The sequence below is a fragment of the Pongo abelii genome, chromosome 6 (genome assembly GCF_028885655.2).
Source record: "Pongo abelii isolate AG06213 chromosome 6, NHGRI_mPonAbe1-v2.0_pri, whole genome shotgun sequence".
NCBI classification, from domain to species: domain Eukaryota; kingdom Metazoa; phylum Chordata; class Mammalia; order Primates; family Hominidae; genus Pongo; species Pongo abelii.
The window spans coordinates 45,727,155-45,745,517 of NC_071991.2; the positions used below are offsets into that span (position 1 = coordinate 45,727,155).

The 18,363-nt window shown below is 40.0% G+C and overlaps 1 protein-coding gene across 2 annotated transcripts in view; it reads right to left on the reverse strand.

Moving 5' to 3' along the window:
• POU6F2 (POU class 6 homeobox 2) overlaps positions 1-18,363 on the reverse strand; it is a 434,029-nt gene that overhangs the window by 245,548 nt on the left and 170,118 nt on the right. For both annotated transcript variants that reach the window (XM_054560568.2, XM_054560567.2), the window contains exons 3-4: positions 17,284-17,375; positions 14,008-14,236 (exon numbers count right to left, since the gene is read on the reverse strand). In XM_054560568.2, the coding sequence (XP_054416543.1) occupies positions 14,008-14,236; positions 17,284-17,375 (321 nt within the window). The remainder of the gene's footprint in view (positions 1-14,007; positions 14,237-17,283; positions 17,376-18,363) is intronic.

The window sequence follows — 18,363 nt, forward strand, 5'->3', positions numbered from 1 at the left end:
GGCTGAAGCAGGAGAATCGCTGGAACCTGGGCAGTGGAGGTTGCAGTGAGCTGAGAGATCATGCCACCGCACTCCAGTCTGGAGGACAGAGTGAGACACTGTCTCAAAAAAAAAAAAAAAAAAAAAAAAAGAGAGAGAGAATTTTAGATTCTGATCAATGGAAATTGCTCATAAAACTGCATCCCAAGTAGTTTCTATACTATAACAGAGAGCCTACAAAATGTGTTGTCTCTAATTTGTGTTACCAAAGTGGATCCTTTGTGATTTTCTGCTTGAAGGTCCACAATTTACATGTACACTGTTATTTTTATTTTTAATGAACATAGCTTTTAACCAGTGCCATATGTATAGGCAGATCCTCCAGGCCTGTGTTGCCCAAGAGAAACATAATGTAAGCTGCAAATGTGAGCCACCCATGCAATTTAAAATTTTCTGTTGTCCATATTTTAAAAAATTTTTTAAAACGCTGAAATTATTTTTAATAAGATATTGTATTTAACTCAATATATCCAAAATATCATTTCAACACATTATCAACATATAAATATTCATGAGATATTTTGCATTTGTGTGAATTTTACACTTACAGCATATCTCAGTTTCAATTATCCACATTTTAAATGCCCAATAGCCATGTGTGGCTCATGGCTACCATATTGGATTTTTTAGCTCTAAATAACAACAGTAGCCATCATTCATTGTGCACTTACTAAGTTATCAGGCACCATGCTAGGTATGTCCCATATGGTATCACATTTAACTTTTAAAACAACCCTAAAAAATAGACAAGCAAAGCAAATCTCAGAAATCAGAGTGCCTTGTCTAGGCTGCATAGCCAGCAAGCAGAAGGACTGGAAGTAAATCTGGTCAGTGTGATTCACAGGCCCCTCTACTAATTACCATGATCCATGTTTGCCTGAGTGCAGAGTCTTTGTCCTAACTGATCCTCTCCTGATCATGTAGTTTCTGTATTAACTAAACATCTCAGATCTTATTCTTACCAGGTGCTCGGGTTTTCAGTTGCATAAATGCCTTATCTGGTCCCAGAGATGGTGCCAAGTACATCCCTCTTTTTCCCCCATCTCTTGTCAAGGGGCTGGAAAATGCTTTGACTCAGAATCACTTCACAATGAGACAAAATGTACTAGGGCATCAAGTTGCAAAAGAAAGGGAGAGACTGATATAATTTAGCTTGGTATGCTACTGCCATCTTAGATTCTTTTGTCTATATCCATTGTTCAGCTATTTGACAAACTCCTATTTCTATTCTCTCCATAAAAGTCTCCCTAGTTGGGGAAGTGGCACACCTTTCAAGGTTTCATAATAAACTGGAAGTGAGTAACAGAACCAAATCAAAGGAAATAAAACTCCAGTCGCGGCTGCTGCTGGGGTTGCCTTCTGAATGTGGCTTATACAATATTTCATCTGTGCTGACACCTTTCACTCTCAATTATTTGGCTGCTGTCAAAACAAATCAATCAAATTATAGCACTGTGTCTTCATGTTACCATGCTATTGCAAGTTAGCAGCATTAACTTTGAAATATATGGAAGTATAAATTTTATCTCTATTATTTATTTAATGCAACTTTCTCCCATGTGAGTTATTTTCCAAACACAGCAAAATCAAATTATCTTATGTCAAATGTTGAATATATATATATATATATATATATATATGTTCTGCTAAGAATTTCTAAAATAATGCCACACAAGGGAACTGAGATGCATAAAAATGTGTTAATGGACCTGTATATTTGCACTAATCCTAATCCAGTGACAAATGACAAACATACTGTGTTCTTTTTTATTTGTTTAGTTTTGGCTATAAACTTGGTAAGCACAGTTGGGAGGAGATAACACTAAACCAAAGTAAAAGGTTAACGTGGAGCCAAGTATTTTTCAGAGATTACGTTTGCTTACAATATTAATAAAATATAATTTTCAAGGTAAATCGTTTCAGAAAATTAAAACTGTGTTATTTAAACCATAGTTTTTACAAGCACAAATATTCTTCCTATAGCATCAGATCTAAACATAATGGTGCCGTTTCCACTGCCCTACATGAGGATAGCAGGCATGACCCAAAGGTTCTTTAAAAAGAAGAAAGGAAGGGAAAAAAGGATTCAAACATTTTCATTTTGAGATTTTAAGGCTACAACTACGTTTTTTAAATAATAGATTTAATTCAATTGAGTTACTTTTCAGCAAAAGAGCAAACACTGTTGAAACTTTTATGTAGACGCTCTTAAAATAGCTTCTTTATACATGGAAACCTGGCAAATCCTTAGAAGATTAAAAAGCAAACTGACATACTTTTTTGGGGGGCTCCTTCTTGTTGCATTCCGGCTAAACAAGGGGTAAGCAACAATCAAAAACACCCACATTAATGCGGAGATTATGTCCATGAAAGAGAATTGAAACACAAGAGATATCTACAGGAGCCCCACATAATCTGGTGCACAACGATTAGACAAGTTGAGAATGCTTCCTTAGCCTCCATTGTGCTTGTCCCTTCCTCTTCCAGGGCTTGAAGAGTGGTGCTCCTTCTGTAACCTCTTCTCCCCCAGAAATCTCTTCCCTCCCTAGCTTCAGTCATGGTTTCTTCAGTCACTGGTTTTCTCCAGTATAAATCTTTTTCTGAGTTCTAGATCTAGGTATTACTAACTGGCTAGTGGTATCTCCATCTCAATATTCTACAGGAAATTTGAACGAATCATGGTCAGCTTAAAGTAGGGATCTCCTCTCCCTTTCCTCTTATCCCTCTACATTTAACCCATCACCAAGTCTTAACAAACCCACCTTGTTAATGCCTCCTAAATCAGTCCCCTGCTCTCCATCATTGCCACCAGGACTTCTTCTCCCTGGATTCCTGCAATGGTTTCCTAACTAGACTGGAGTGCCTACTATAGTGCCTGGCAAATAGCAGATGCTTAGGAAGTATTTGTGAAATTGATCAACCAATCTTTGGGCACAATTCATAGAAGGAAATGAGGTTTAGCTTTTCCCCAGAGGGAGCTGAGAAATAATAGCTGTGATCTCTCACTAGGAATCTACCTTGCAAGAATTACACACTTAAGGGAATATATGGTTTTCTTGGAGAGCATTAGCTCTCCATTCTCTAAACAGTGGGCCAAGAATAATTGGGAACTGTATCCCATTTTCTTATTTTCAATATCTCCCCATTCTCTGTCCCCACACTTCCCTCAGATGGAGAAATTCTCCAAATTTTGGTTCCAGAAGAGAAGTGAGCAAGTAAACCTGCTTCCCTTCCATCCATGGTAATGGAGTGAGATTGTGAATTTCAAACACAGTCTTTTCCTTTTTTAGGCATCAGTGACATTCTAGTGGCAGCCATCTTGGAAAAGAGCTACTCACTTTTGCCAACTCTGATGGCTGGCTTGGAATCCAATCCAGTTTGCACATCCTAGTGTAGAATCATTGCTAGATGCCATCAGAAGCCCTGATTTACAGCCTTATTATGTGCAAACTGGGGATCACATTACTTTCCTGCCTTTTGCTTTGAAAATAAATGCTTTGGCTTTGCTTTGACATTTATGTGGCAGCTGGAAACCATTATCCTTTGACAATGCTTTATTCCATTGACAGTATCTCTTAAATACGCAGTATACTAGTCATACTCCTCATTCATGTGCTTCCAGTTTAATCCATGCCCCAGTGCCTCAGTGACACTCACTTCAAGGATAATGTACTACAGAACAGGCTCTCCAGGTATTTTAAATAAAAAGTCTAAAGCCTCAGAGATACAGAGGTTTGAAAAACTGCCAAAGTAAGACACATTGCAACTACTTTTCATAACTTCTTTATGGTGGATTTGGTATTATTGTATGGCGTGTCTTGTGGAGCTCTTCTGAATAACACTGTGAATATGAATTTATGCACTAGGTATTTTTAATATTGAGCTTTGTGACAGCAAGCCACGTATCATTGTGTACTGAGAACCAAAGTCCTTTCTTCTCATTTCTGCGGCAGGTACTGCATGGCCCTTTTCTGTGAGTGGTAATGGATCTCTGCTGTCAAGTTCATGATGTCAGTGGAGATGCAACTTTCTAAGTGTGGTCATCACTAGAATAGCACAAAATTAAATCACAAGAAAAAGTGGTGCATCTGGCCACCTACTTGTCTTCCTCAAGAATGGTACCAGAAGGTTTAGCGCATATTTCCACCCCCACCCACCCACTCCCTGCCAGCAATTTCTCCTTCGATCAACAAAATCAAGCACATTTAAAGACAATTTTATTAATATTAAATACTGTTCATACATAATGAATGCATAGAATTGCTTTGTGGTTGTATTGTTTTTAATCTGAGAATTAATGCACTTTGTGTTGAGAGTTGCTTTTTTAAAGAAGGTGGTTAGAAGGTCAAGACAGCAGACCCATAAACCTAACCTTGGCAATACTAGTAATTATGTTGTGGATATGGCCTTCCACCTGAATGAATAGAAAGGATTTCAAAATAAAACCTATTAATATAAGAATTTCTCATTGTCTGGAACCTACCAGTAATACTTTGTTATATACAGTGTTTATCTTTTATAATTTCCTCCCTCTCTCTGTGGGTGTGCGTGTGGGTGGGGAGGGGGCTTCCTTTAAACAATTGGGATCAAATTACAGGCATTTGAAATCTTGATTATTTTACTGTTAGCTTCTGTATCTGAGAAACTGAGCAAACAACACTGTTTAATGGGGAACCTGAGTCTCCCATTTCCATAAAGATTTTCCTAGTTTCAATTTCATTAGAAGTTTTGTATTTAAACTTTTTTTTATGTTTTAAAGAAAGCTGGTATTTTGTGAAGCCCTAGAGCATTCACTTATATTTTCTCTTTTTGGGGAAAAACTGAAACATATTTTGCATACCATAGAATTCCCCCTTTTTGTACAAATTTGACAAATACAAATAGTGAACCATCACCATGATCTAGATAGAGAACAGTTGCATCAGCCCCCAAATTCCCTTGTACTCCTTTAAATTCACCTGCCCCCACTTTGGCAGCTACTGATCTGTTTGTCATCCCTCTACTTTTGCCTTGTCCTGAATGTTACTTTAATGAATTCATTCTTTCATAGGCCCTGATTTGCTATTTTAAACAGTCTCCAATTGGCCCATATATTCACTACCCATTTTTATATTTATCATTTGAATTCTATGGTTAGAAATTGTTAATGTATGTGTTCTGAAAAACCACATGAATAGACCATGTGATCTAATGGGTTCACCTAATAGAATTCTAGAATCTCAGTGTTGGAAAGAATCACCTAAGTCAAATACTTCCGTAGTGTATCGTTAATGCAATGACTGTTGGACACAGCGCCTTGTCATATAGTTTCCAATTCTGTGCTCCTCCTCTCTTCCTTTAGGGTTATTTATTTTCCTCCTCCACACCACTGGCAGCTGGCTTGACCAGGTGACTTGTCTGGCTGACAGCACGTGAGTGGAAGTGATGTGAGCAGCTCTTGAGCTGAAGCTTTAAGAGCCACTGTAGTTCTGGCATTCCCTGCTCCCGTTGTAATGAAAAAAACATATCCCAGACAGGGGCTGCTTCTTCTGCCTGGATCCTAGAAGGTGGAGGATGTGCAGCAGAGTCACTGCACACCTGTGACCCTATGTAATATGAAATCAACAAAGAAACACACCTTCCTGTTGGAGATTTTGAGATTTTGTGCTTAGCACTTAGGACTCCTCCCTGGGACACTCTTTCTTCAGATACTGGACAGCTTAATCCCTCTCGTCCATTGGGTCTCTGTGCAGTGTAGAGACCACGACTTATGACCTTGCATAAAATGCATCACATCCCCATCCCTGCCACGCTTCCCCACCTCCATCTGCTTCACTCCCCCAGTAGCATATATGTGCATTAAGGAACTCTTTGTTTACTGCTATGTCCTAAGTCCAGATCACGACCTCTAATGCTTTGAAAGTTCAGTAAGTATTCGTTGAGCAAATGAATAAATGTTGTCTTAATAGAAAAACAAAAATAAATAGGTCTGTTTCTTATCAAACTGGTGTGGTCTTTTACTGTCAGATAATTAAAACTATATAACTCGATACATAGTTCTGATTTGTCTTCTAGTTCCAAAACTTACTCTAGGTTTTTTCTTTTTCTATTAAAAAGATTTTGCTCTTTCTCACTTCTTGTTTTTATTTATTTATTTATTTTTGAGACGGAGTCTCACTCTGTTGCCCAGGCTGGAGTCCAGTGGCGCGATCTCAGCTCACTGCAACTTCCGCCTCCCAGGTACAAGCGATTCTCATGCCTCAGCCTCCTGAATAGCTGGGACTATAGGTGCCCACCATGATGTCCGGCTAAATTTTGTATTTTTAGTAGAGATGGGGTTTCGCCATGTTGGCCAGGCTGGTCTTGAACTTGTGACCTCAGGTAATTGGCCTGCCTCAGCCTCCCAAAGTGCTGGGATTACAGGCATGAGCCACCACTTTCGGACTCTTTTCTGCTTCTTACATTACAAGCTGCTTCAAATTCTTGAGATTACCCAGGCATAAGTAAGTAAATGCAAACATATATCCATGAAAAATTATAGCATAACTGCATTGTTTTTAAGTATGTTCATCTCTAATATTTCAGGCTCTATGATGGCCACGCTCACACACAGGCAAGGCATACAAGGTCCTCAGTGTTGCCTTCTTCCCGCTCCTGTAGTCTGATTTCTTGCCACCTTGGATTCCCAATTTTCATTGAACAGACAGAGCTATTGATAGAACCTGTAGACTCTGGTCTCCTCATGCCTTCTTCTCTACATTGAATGCTCTCTTTACTTCTCTTTACTGGACTCTTAGTCTTTAAAATTCACTCATTCATACTTGAGCACCTTTTACAAGTAAGCCAGGCACTTTCTCTGTTCTTGGGCCACTTTATTGAACCAAATAAAGATGCCTGTCACAGGGCTTCCATTCTAGGGGCAGAGTCAGACATAAATGATGCACATTAGCAATACATCATACACAGAGATTCTCCTCTACAGCCGCAGGCCCAAGCATCACAATGCTGCTGACCCTGCCCTCGATGGCTACAGCAGGCCAAATAAAGAAAAACAAACATTGCTGAGATTTTGTAAAAGGTCCTAAGTGTTAGGGAAAAAGAAAATGCAGAAAGCAAGTAAGGGAGACAGGAGTGCTGGGGCAGGGGAGGAGGAGGAAGGAAGGCTTGATGCTTTCTGGGTGGGAACAGAGTGCTTCAGGCAGAGGGAACAGCCTGTGCAAAAGGCCCTGGGCTAGGAGTACGTGCAAAGAACACCAAGGAGACCAGAGTGCCTTCACATCAAGGCTGATTTAATTGAAAGAGAGGGGTGTAGGGAACAAGAAAGCAAAATAAATTAGATTCAAGATGTCTGTCTTGGAAGAAACTTTGGCACAGGGAACTGACTGGAAGCAGAAAGAAAAGAAGCATTCCCTTTTCTGAGGGACTGCATTTTCAAAGGAGCTACACATCCCTATCTGTTGGAAACATCAAGCAGCCTGTTAGACCTCCAGCATCTATAAGGTATACATGGACTGAGAAACTCCCTGAAGAAAGGTATATTCCTCAACTTCCTCATCAGATGTGGCCAAGGAAGATAACGGACAGGAAAGAATCTCCCAGGGGTGTGGCCAAGGGCCAAGGAGAACAGTGGTCAAAGGTGCTTCCCTAGAGACACCCAATCAAGGAACCTCCATGATGTCTGCCCACTGGGACATTGGAATGATCATAGACAAACAAAATGTAGCATATTTTTATGATGAAGCACTGCTTGGAAATTAACAGAAAAGAACTACTATACTGTTGTATACACAACAACATGGATGAATCTCAGAAACATTATGCCGAATGAGAAAAGCCAGACACAAAAGAATACATATAATATGAATCCATTTATGTGAAGTTCTAGAACAGGAAAAAAACAGATTACCTGGTTGGATGGAGGGGACTGACTGCAAAGGGACACAGAGGAATCTTTTAGAGATAATTAAATGTTTTCTATATTGATGGAACCTGCATGGGTGGATGCAATTATCAAAACTCATTGAACTAAGCAAGTAAGGTCCATGCATTTTCTTGTATGTAAAGGATACCTCAGTGAAAACAGCAACAATACAAACAAAACAGAATATAATGTAACTTGCACACGAAATCCCTAATCCCCAAACTATTCCCAGGTACTTCAGCATCCACAGGCTTTAATTTGGGGAGTCAGAGAAAACCGGGGCAGGTTTCCTGCTAGAGTGAAGGGAAGAAAAACCATCCTTGGCCTTGATTTTTCAACTGGCCTTGAACCTAATTGCTTTTCCATGTTCAGGTTTAGCAGCACTCTTTAATGTATTTTTGGTCATTAATCTAAATGTTATGCTTGACTTAACTGGAATGTTCACACTTTGACATAAATCTCCTATGTAGCACATTTATATTCTCCATTTATGTTGCCTACAGTGATTAGTAGGTCATTCTGGCCTGTGCTGTGAGAACAAGTCACTAACCTGAACCATCTGTCCCAGAAGTAGACTCAGCTCTACTGTTCCATTAACCCTTTTGCTGCCTGTTGTCACTCACATCGAGGCTGTATATATCTTCATTTCCTGCCTATGTTTCAAAAAAGCAAAAGATCCAACACATTTGCATGAGCTCCATAAAGGAGATTTTATTTTGCTACATCAACTAACAACCTCTGTTTTTACCCTAGGACTGCACATCTTTAGTACAGCTATCTGTGTTCCAAAGTAATAAGTAAAAGGGAAGACACTCACTTTTCAAGGAGCTTATGGAGTATGTGACAGAGCAAGCTTAGTTATCTTCTTTCTTTGGAGTTTATGGCTATTATTCGTCTTATTTCACAGGTGTGTGCTTGCTTACAGTCATCAGAGGCCAAAGCCCAATAAACATGGGATGAAGGATGCAGGGATGGAGAGACCCAGTGTAGCTGATGATGGATGGTACTTGGAAGGGGAAAGGGGCACTCAAGGCAAGGTAGGAGAGGGCACAGAACTCACCTATTTCACATAGGGACACAGGGCTTTGAGGAGTAGGTCATTTCTAGATCTTATCTGAATGTTCTGAGTACAGCATTTCTGAATCCCATCCAGAGCTTCCAAGGACTTCATTCAAAACAGTCAGAAGCTAAACCTCACCATTGGCATCTCCTGAGCTCAGAATTTGTCTCAGTCCTTGCTCATAAGAGGCCCTACTGGCTTTTACTGTTACTAAGAGAAAGGCCAGTGTCCAACCTGCCTTACCTGCCACCCCTTCTGCTGACAAGAGAGGCTCAGCTTGTTTCTTAAGCTCGCTTGTCCATGTTCCATACCACATCATTCTGGCTTCCCACTTCCCACCCACATCATAGCCGAGAAGACAGAAATGAACATCTCAATCTGGGGGCAGTCAATCTCCAGTCTGGCCAGTGACACGAGATAGCTTAAATTAAAAGTCTCAGCCTCATGGTAATTTTTCTCTTGGATAGTCAGAATTTTAGATAGACATGGAGATAAGGATAAAGATAAAGATGATGGAGATAGAGAAAAATGGAGAGTTCCTGAAAGGTACATGAATTGGAAAGATGCCTGACCTTAGAGGAGACAAAATGGAACATGAGTGAACCAGAATTATGGTTCAGCCAAAAGCCATCCAATGCAGTACAGAAACGTCCTGGAGGGAGCAGGAGAAGACAGGGAGATGGGTCATTAGTCATTCTGGGTGTGGGGATTAGATGCCTGCCTCCTGCAGAGGAGAGGATGATACAGCTTGCAGCCTTGTGGTTTGCTGGATGCTCTAATGCCCAAATTCATTCCAGGTTCCAATGAGGCTGGGTTACAGGGCTGTTCCTAGGATCCTGCAAGATGTCTAACTCCTTACAACTGTGTATCTTCTTACAATAAGAACTCATCACTGATGAGACAGGAATCAATCTCTTTCTTGCTGGGAAGGATCTGAGAGAAAGACAAAACAATCCCCAGGCCACACATACAGATTTTCTGCTGAGTCATAAGGTCTTTTTATCAGCAAAGCAAAACTTTCACTAGATAAAATCTCAGAGCAAGGACTTCAAGAGGGCTTCCACTGTGTAAGAGAACTTCCCTTGGTCTTGAGGATATGAAAGTGCTAACAGAAGCAAAAATGTTCCCACACATTATTCCTTTCTGTCATTCTCATCTGGAGGCCTGGGGTGGTGAGTGAGAGCGGGAGCATTAATAAGGACATTCACTGCCTTCATGTGGGTCATCCATTGTCATAAGAGTCTCTGATTCTGGCTGCTGGTGACATTGGGGGATACCATGGACTGGATGTTTGTTCCTCCCACCCCACCAAGTTCGTATGTTGAAATCCTAACCCCCAAAGTGATGGTATCAGCAGGTGAGGCCTCTGGGAGTTGATTAGGTCATAAGGGTGGAGCCCTCATGACAAAATTAGTGCCTTTATAAAAGGAGCCCTGAGAGTTCTCTCCTACCTTCTGTGGTGGGAGGACACAGTAAAAAGACAGACATCTATGAACCAGGAAGTGGGCCTTCACCAGAATCGAATCTGCCTGTGCCTTGATCCTGGACTTCCCAGGCTGCAGCACTGTGAGTAACACAATCTGTTGTTTATAAACCACCCTACTTATGGTTTTTATGTTATAGCAGCCCAAACAGACTAAGGCAGGGAGTTGCCTAATGAACTTTGAATAATCTCCCTAGATCAGCATTTCTTAAACTTTAATGTGCATGGGGATTATCTGGGGATCTTTTAAAAATGCAGATTCTGTTCCGAGGGTCTCGGGTATCTCGGGTAGAGCCTGAGATCTTGTATTTCCAGCAAGCTCCCAGGAGACATTGATGCCGCTGGTCTGGGGACCATGTTTTAAGAGGCGACTGTGATATGACCCCTCCTGTCAGAGTCGAGAAGAGCTGCTCTCAGTGTAACAGCATGTCATGAGTGCTCATTAAAATACATGTGTAAATGATGGCCTCCAAGGCTCTGAGAGCTATTCCGTGTGACTTGATAGGGGATGTAAATGAACACGCTCTCAATCACTTCAGTAAAAAGGAAAATATTTGAAAACTTATCCCTGAATTCCAAACCATTAAGAGACTGATGTCAGCAACTTTTTTTTTCCTTTCATCCTAGCAAATTTGTGACTTTTGAGCTAGAAGAATAGACAGGCTAGAGGGCTGGGTAGGAAGGCTGGAGATAATTCCAGTTGGCCGAACTGTTTCATGAGTAAAAGCTTAACACTTCACAATGAGGAAAAGGGAACTATTCATGACCAAGCATGTTACATGGTAACAGGCTCTGCTTCAGACTAGGTGTGCAGACTAGGTATGCAACCTGCCCCTCACAATGACCCACCAAATCTGTTTTATAAAATCACTGGAGAAGTGGGGTGTTTATTATAGATGAGGAGACTTAAGAGTCATTTTTAAAGACTCTGAAAAGCCTTGGGTTGATACTGATTTATTGTATAGGAAAGAGACGGGGGAAAGGAAACAGCCTTCTCCCGTTGCTGTTGACTGCATGAATGCATGTAAGGATTTCTTCTAAGGTACTGATAGTCCATTTACAAGACTCTCACCCTTAACTCTCACCTTTGAGAGAGGATGAGATTTGAGGTCATCTTGAAGACTAGCTCAGTCTCAGAACCCCTGCAGATGACCTTTCAGCCTGTCAGACATTCACTCACCATCCCAAGAGTCCCACTGCTTCTGCAACATAACCTGGAAAGCTCCACAAGCCATTGATTCTGCCTAGGGATTGTCAAGGGCTGTGCAATAGGTTGCCTAAAGGTGGGAAAATCAGCTTTGGGATGGCTGCTGGTGGATTGATTACAAGGTGACCACTGGCTTTGCCCTTTAGGTGGTGGACATTTATCTTGGGCGCTTTCGAGGCATGAGACTTTCCTGATTACCATCCTTATTGCCCTTGAACTTCTCGTTAGGATGACCACTTCTTTCTGGGTTACCTGAAACTTATATGAAAAGAACAGAAAATCCCAAGGAAATTGGAAGGTAGAACTTTCCTGGATCTTGACAGTGATTTAGGGCTTGGGATTCATTCACAAAGAAGAAGGCATTGGGGAAGGAGCTTGATGTTAAGCCTAATTAGAAAGCTTTTCCTATAACCAGCTAATTTGCAACTAGGAGGTATTTTATTCTAATAACCTCATCACCTTCCCTCCAACGTCAGTGAAATTTCAAAGAGGAAGACAAAGGGGGAAATGTTCACTTGCGCATGTGTAGCAGACAAGAGCTTGGGTGTCAACTCCAACCCACTTCTGAAGATGACGCTGAGAGGGAAATTGTGTCAGAAGCGCCCAGGGATAAGAAAGCAAGTGCTTTTGTTTCCCCTACTTAATCAGGCTACAAAGCTTAGGATTCCTTTTCTGAAACCAGAAGTGCCTCAAAGAACCAAACTCCAAACTATAAGCTAATAGTGAACTTTGATATTTACAACAAACAAAAACAAAAGGGAAAATCTTGGTGGAAGAAGTCCACGCTGGACCAATCACTAATTTTGAACCCTTAAAAAAACAGGTACTAATATCTTAAGAATACCAAACCATGATCAAGAAATAACAAGCCTACTTTTTTTTTAAACTCTGATTTTTGGCATCCATCTTAACCAAGCAGGATTAATTCGTGGCCTAGGAGCTCTTTGAGCTTATGTTTATTTATAATATTCAATATTCCCATAAGCACAAATGTTCCAAATGGAAGGCTGCATTTTGATAATGCCCATTTCTTCATTAAGATTTCATCATCCACCTACATTAAAAAGCCTCTCCCTACACTTTGTTGCTTCGGCTTTCACCTTGTGTATTCCTGCTTTATTTGCTTAATCTTGAGATCTGGCTTCCCAGGCACTCTCAAATTTGAAACAAGCAAAGTTTGTGCATTAGCGTATCCTGGGCATGCATGATTTATGAATGGCAGGTTTCTTGGCACAATTTAATGGTACAAGAGAGACTTCGTTTTAAACATTAAAATGGAAGTCAAGAAGTGGCAACAACGGGTGGGGTAGCAGAACACAGAGCACAGAAAGAAGTTTGGGTCAAGAGTTAACAGTTCTTACTTGGTCTGTTTCTTAGTCTTGTGGACTGATTCTCCAATAAATTATACGAAGCCCTAACATTTGATCAACTAAAAAAGTATTTTAAATTGCTATTCTGATAACTTACCCAGACAAGCCCTCATTCTGCAAAAAAATTTAATTGCTAATGTTTGTATATATATGAAGAAAACAAACATCTTTGACTAGTCCAAAATAAATTCATTTTCTCTTTAGCAGGCATCCTATTTATATTCAGGTCATTTTCCACCAAAATAATTCTTTCTCTGACAGAATCTTTTGTAAATCAATCTATCAGTCAATGCTACCAAATCTTTTAAAGAAAAGTCAAAACCTTCATAATATCAAGACAACTATCCTTCCTAAGTAAAATTAGAGTCTGACTTGTTATATGTCCCTGTAACATAAAGGCTCAACATACAAGTCTATTTTTCTCATTGCAAAATATGAGCTCAGGTAACACAATTTTTGTTTAATAACTATAACTAAAACATACTTTGTAGAGCAAAATAATCATTAATAAATTATTCCAAATAATATCTTGTATTTGAGATGTTCCAATCACTTCAAACACAAACAAGCAACCTCTAACTTTTCTTTACCCATGACTAAATTGAAGAATTGGTGAGATGATAACTCAGGTCTTCAAATAAAAACACAGGAATTTTACTTTTAAGTTTTTGATATGTCATGCAATGATGACTCATAAATGCTTCCAGGAGACCTGAAAAGTTTTGATACCAATGTTAGGAAATGAGGATTGATAAAACCAATTGCTTGTGCAAGCTCAGGATTCACAGACAACTGAAAATTTTGCTTCCTATGGAAGCCCTCCATATCATTTAGGGCAGAAGCAACTCTGAACCACATTCACCATTCTAGGCACTTTTTTTTTGTCCACTTCAGAGAATACTGGCCAATGGATAGAGCCTTACGTGGTGCATGGACACTATGGATTACCTTGTAGATTTTGCAATGGCAGAGTCATAATGCCTCCAGCTGCAGCTGCTGCCACCAGCCCTTGGATGTTGGTGAGATTCGCTGTTGGCAGTGTGAGAACCAGTCCTTGCTGGCCTCCTAGCTGTCCCGCCATGTTGAAGGGAATGAGGATTGGCTGGTTGAGAGCTGGGGGGCCTCCTGGCATCACGCCGGCCACAGCAGAAGCTAACTGCTGTGCCGTCAGAAGTGGCTGCAAGGAAACAGATACAGCTAGCTCACTTTCCTATGGAACCAAGGCATGGGTTTTAAAAACATCTTCCTTCCATTTAAGCAGGGTCAGAAAGTTCCCGAAGAAGTACCAAAAAACATGCTCTATCTCAGTAAAAAAAAAGATTGGAAGAAAAAAATTTTCAAAGTTGCATTTCATTGATTTCTTTGGAAAATTTCATTTGGTTTGGACTTCTTCTGAGGAACGCAAATACCTTTACAAGTAATAACTTACGTTTATATGCTATTCTTCCATTGAATTTCCATTTGATCTTATCTTCATATATTTGAAGCTCTCAGCTAGTTTATTCTCTGTTGTTCCAGAAAGAACTCATTGGGATCAGTGGGATTTTTTTATTCAAAAAGAGCAACGAAATACTACTTTTGACTTTTAAATTAACAAAAATAATGTAGAAAATTTACTCAATGCTGGAAAGTCTGTATTGACATCATTATGCAGATCTATGGCTGGGGGACATGTACACTAGCATAATCCTTTTGGAAAGCAATTTAGAAATAGATTATCAAGAGCTGCAAAAATATTTATCCCCCTTTAACTCAGAATATACTCCTAGGATATAGCTTGAAGATATTATTCAAAAGGAAATAAGATAACTGCATAAAAACATGCATTGTTTCAAAATACATAAATATTGAAAATAGTTTATTACAGTACTAAACTAGATGAAATATTGCATAGTCATTAAAATGGATCATTATGACACCTCTTTAGAAAAATAGAAAATGTTTGCAAAATGAGAATACAATAGAAAATAAGCTGGATAACTATTGAATGATTATTGTTAAAATGGTAAAATTATGTATGTACAATGACAAGATCTAAAACAGAATGTAAGACATAAAAATATTTGATGTGGATAAAACTTAAAATCTTTGAAAATAATTCTTTCGTTATTACTCTAACATCATTTGCCCAATTAAAATGATATTATACAAACACATGTTTACATCCACTATGGATGGAACAGCCCTTCTCTGGTAGGGAAAGGCAACTGCTGGGCATGTTTTGAGTACAGCACGTGGGCTCTTCATCAGGATGACATGGGAAGGATTCCTGCCCTGGTTAAGCCAGATGACCACAAGAGTCATTTGATCTTAGAGTCCTTGATTCAGGACTTTCATTGCAGCCTTGTGGGAGCCATGTGGAACATAATAATCCTATATCTGTTGCTCTTCTACAAGAACCAATGCAAAACTCTTATGTGAGGGGTAGGAAATTAAATACAGGCATACTACCAAGCTCAATGTATAATAGCCAGGCACTATTCTAATGCTGTAGTTATTCTACCAATGAGATACAGAGAGGTTAGTAACTTGCCCAAGTCCCATGTCTAGTTGAGAGGGGGTTCAAGTTCAAGCCCAGGAAGGCTGCTCCAGAGCCCATGTTTTACCCCTTTCTTGTATCCCCTCCAATACAAACAACAGATTTAGAGAAGTGGGGCTGCTTTATCTGAAGAGTGAGGGGAGGTGTGGAGAGGGCTAAGCCCACACTTTGGCCATTCCCTGCAGTGTTCCTTTCAGGACCCTTTGGGGGAGACTCTGCAGAGCCCTAGGATTCTGCACAGCTGAATTTAGAACTGCTGCTTTAGACCCCACAGGCCTTGCTCCTAATGTATTTGTGCACTTTGCTAAATTCACACCAAGTAACTGTGCTTCCCTTTTTAAAAAAATACAGTTATTCTAATGAGCAAAATATACTTCGGGAATGAATACAAAATTATAAGCTGGCCCTCAGATTCCAGGTGTTACATCACTGCCAATAGCGATATTATGGTAAGAGGGAAGGCAAATGAGTAGCTCTCAGACCATATATGGGTCATAGATTTGGGGGTTTTGGCCTGCAGCATTTTAAAAATAGGATTTGTGGGCTCAAGGCAGGGCATGCACTCTCCAGTTTGTCAAAAGGCCACCACTCCTCACTGACCTGGGCCTGTGGGGCTGCCTACCCAAACTGAAGGCATTAGAGTGTGTTACCCCCAGTATGTTCACAGACAGGTGTGCAGGCATACACACACACAGACACACATAATTACATGAACACACACATGATGTTACAAGCATAAAATTATAAAGAGTATGACACCAAAAATCCTGTTCCTGAGAGTCCCAGGAAAACTCTCTAGGCTTCCATAAGCCAGCAGACATTTCCCCAGGCTTTCTGTCCACAGGCACGGAGTGATCTGTGCTCCGAGATGGACTACGGGATCTGAGGCCATAGGGAGTCTTGGTGGCGAGTGGAATAAGAATGTCAAGGCCAACCCTCACTCTAAACTTGGGTGAGCCCTCAATGTGCTTAAAGTCATTAACTTCCAGGAGCAATAATGACAACAAAAGGGAGAGAAAGGCCCAAGTCTCAGCTTCTCTTTCCAAAAAAGCAGGATGAACTCTGAAAGCTTCACACTAAATGACAGAGGTAAAAAGGAAAAAAAAAAGCCCAGCCTTTTATAATTGTGTTCTGCATCTCCATATAGCCCACACCAGGCTGCAAAAAACAAATATTGGACTTTAAAAAATAATGATTGTGTTTCTTTATTAATGCAAGAGCTATGTGTGATGTACAGTATTGTCAAACCCAATAAGCTGAACTTGCATTAAAATTGCATTAACGTTTTTATATTAAATCACATCTTGCATTTCAAAAATGGCTATAGTAAGGTTGAAATAACTTAATTTTCTTCATACTCCAGTCATTAAAGTTTTACTTTCCAGAAAACTGCATGGTAACCAACAGCACAATTGTAGTGGGTTTTAAGTTAAAAAAAACAAAAAGTGTTTCCACGTGATTAAAGCCAACCTTTCCTTTAAGAAGAGAGAAGAGTTTTGCAAACATACATTTTCTTGGTGGTATTTAATAAATAATGTAGTCATACTGCTTTTCATACGAAAATTTATTAGCATCTTTGCTCTGTTGGAGTTAATTGGATTTAACTCATTATTATTTATTTGGTGATTTATATGGTTAAACCATCCTAAATGCAGCCCAGTGGAAAGCAGTTGAGAGATACTGACCTGTGGCCCAACTGGAAATGGGGGGTGGGTCTGACTGGCCTGGTGTTGGTCAGGAGTGCCTGGGTCTGATAGTGCCGGGTTTCCTCTGGCCCCTGGAATTCAAAAGAGAAATGCTCCCTTAATATATGATCCAGCCTAGGAACTGCACACTACCCCATTTTCCTGTGATGTCACATAACATTAAGGCATAGATGATATGACAGGGTGGTTTATCAATATCTCCAGTGCTCAAATCACTTATCAATTGCATAAATAATGAGGAGAGACGTTCAGGATGGCCAAATTCATCAAGAGGTAGAAGAATAGAACAGCAGGAAATGTAGCACAGTCAGTTTGCATAGAGTATGCTAGTGTGTCGTATGTGTGAGAAACTGCACCCTTTAAGTACAGGCGAGCCACAGCTAATCTAGTTTCCTAAAATTAAACAAAGTGTGATCTCAGATATGACGAAGTCCATCAATATTTCCCCTAATATGGCTTTCCCCATCTCCTTCATACTCCCTAATATGGCTTTCCCCATCTCCTTCATACTCCCAAGTTCTTCTTCCGTACTCTTTGAACACTGAATCTTATGACATCGCTTTCCTGAAAACAAAGCCTTTTTCCATATCACCTTATACAATGTTCTAAAAAGAATACGGCTCTCCCTAAGCAAGAGTCTCAGGTGCTCATTGAAACAGTAGGAATCCCACAATAGCTCCAGGGAGCTCCGCCATGCTAAGCACAGAACACAACTTGCTTCGTTTACGGGAATCCTATTGGACAGCAAAGCAGAAAAAATGAAATTCCACCAAAGAGCAAATCTTTCAAACCCTTTTAACATGGTCATTTCTCTATGTGTGTTTCTGTGCTTTGTTTCAGGACAAACTGTAGCAGGTAAGATAGTGGTAGAAACAATAGATACACAAACAAACAAACAAACAAATAAAACCAGTGGCAATTTTTGAGAATTTCTACTTGGTAGCTTTGTTTCCTTGGAGTTTTCTAATGGGTGGTTGAAATCCAATTCCAAGCAAACCTTAACAAGATCCTCTTTCCTGATGTTTGTCCTATGAATAACAAGTAGAAGACAATTCAAAC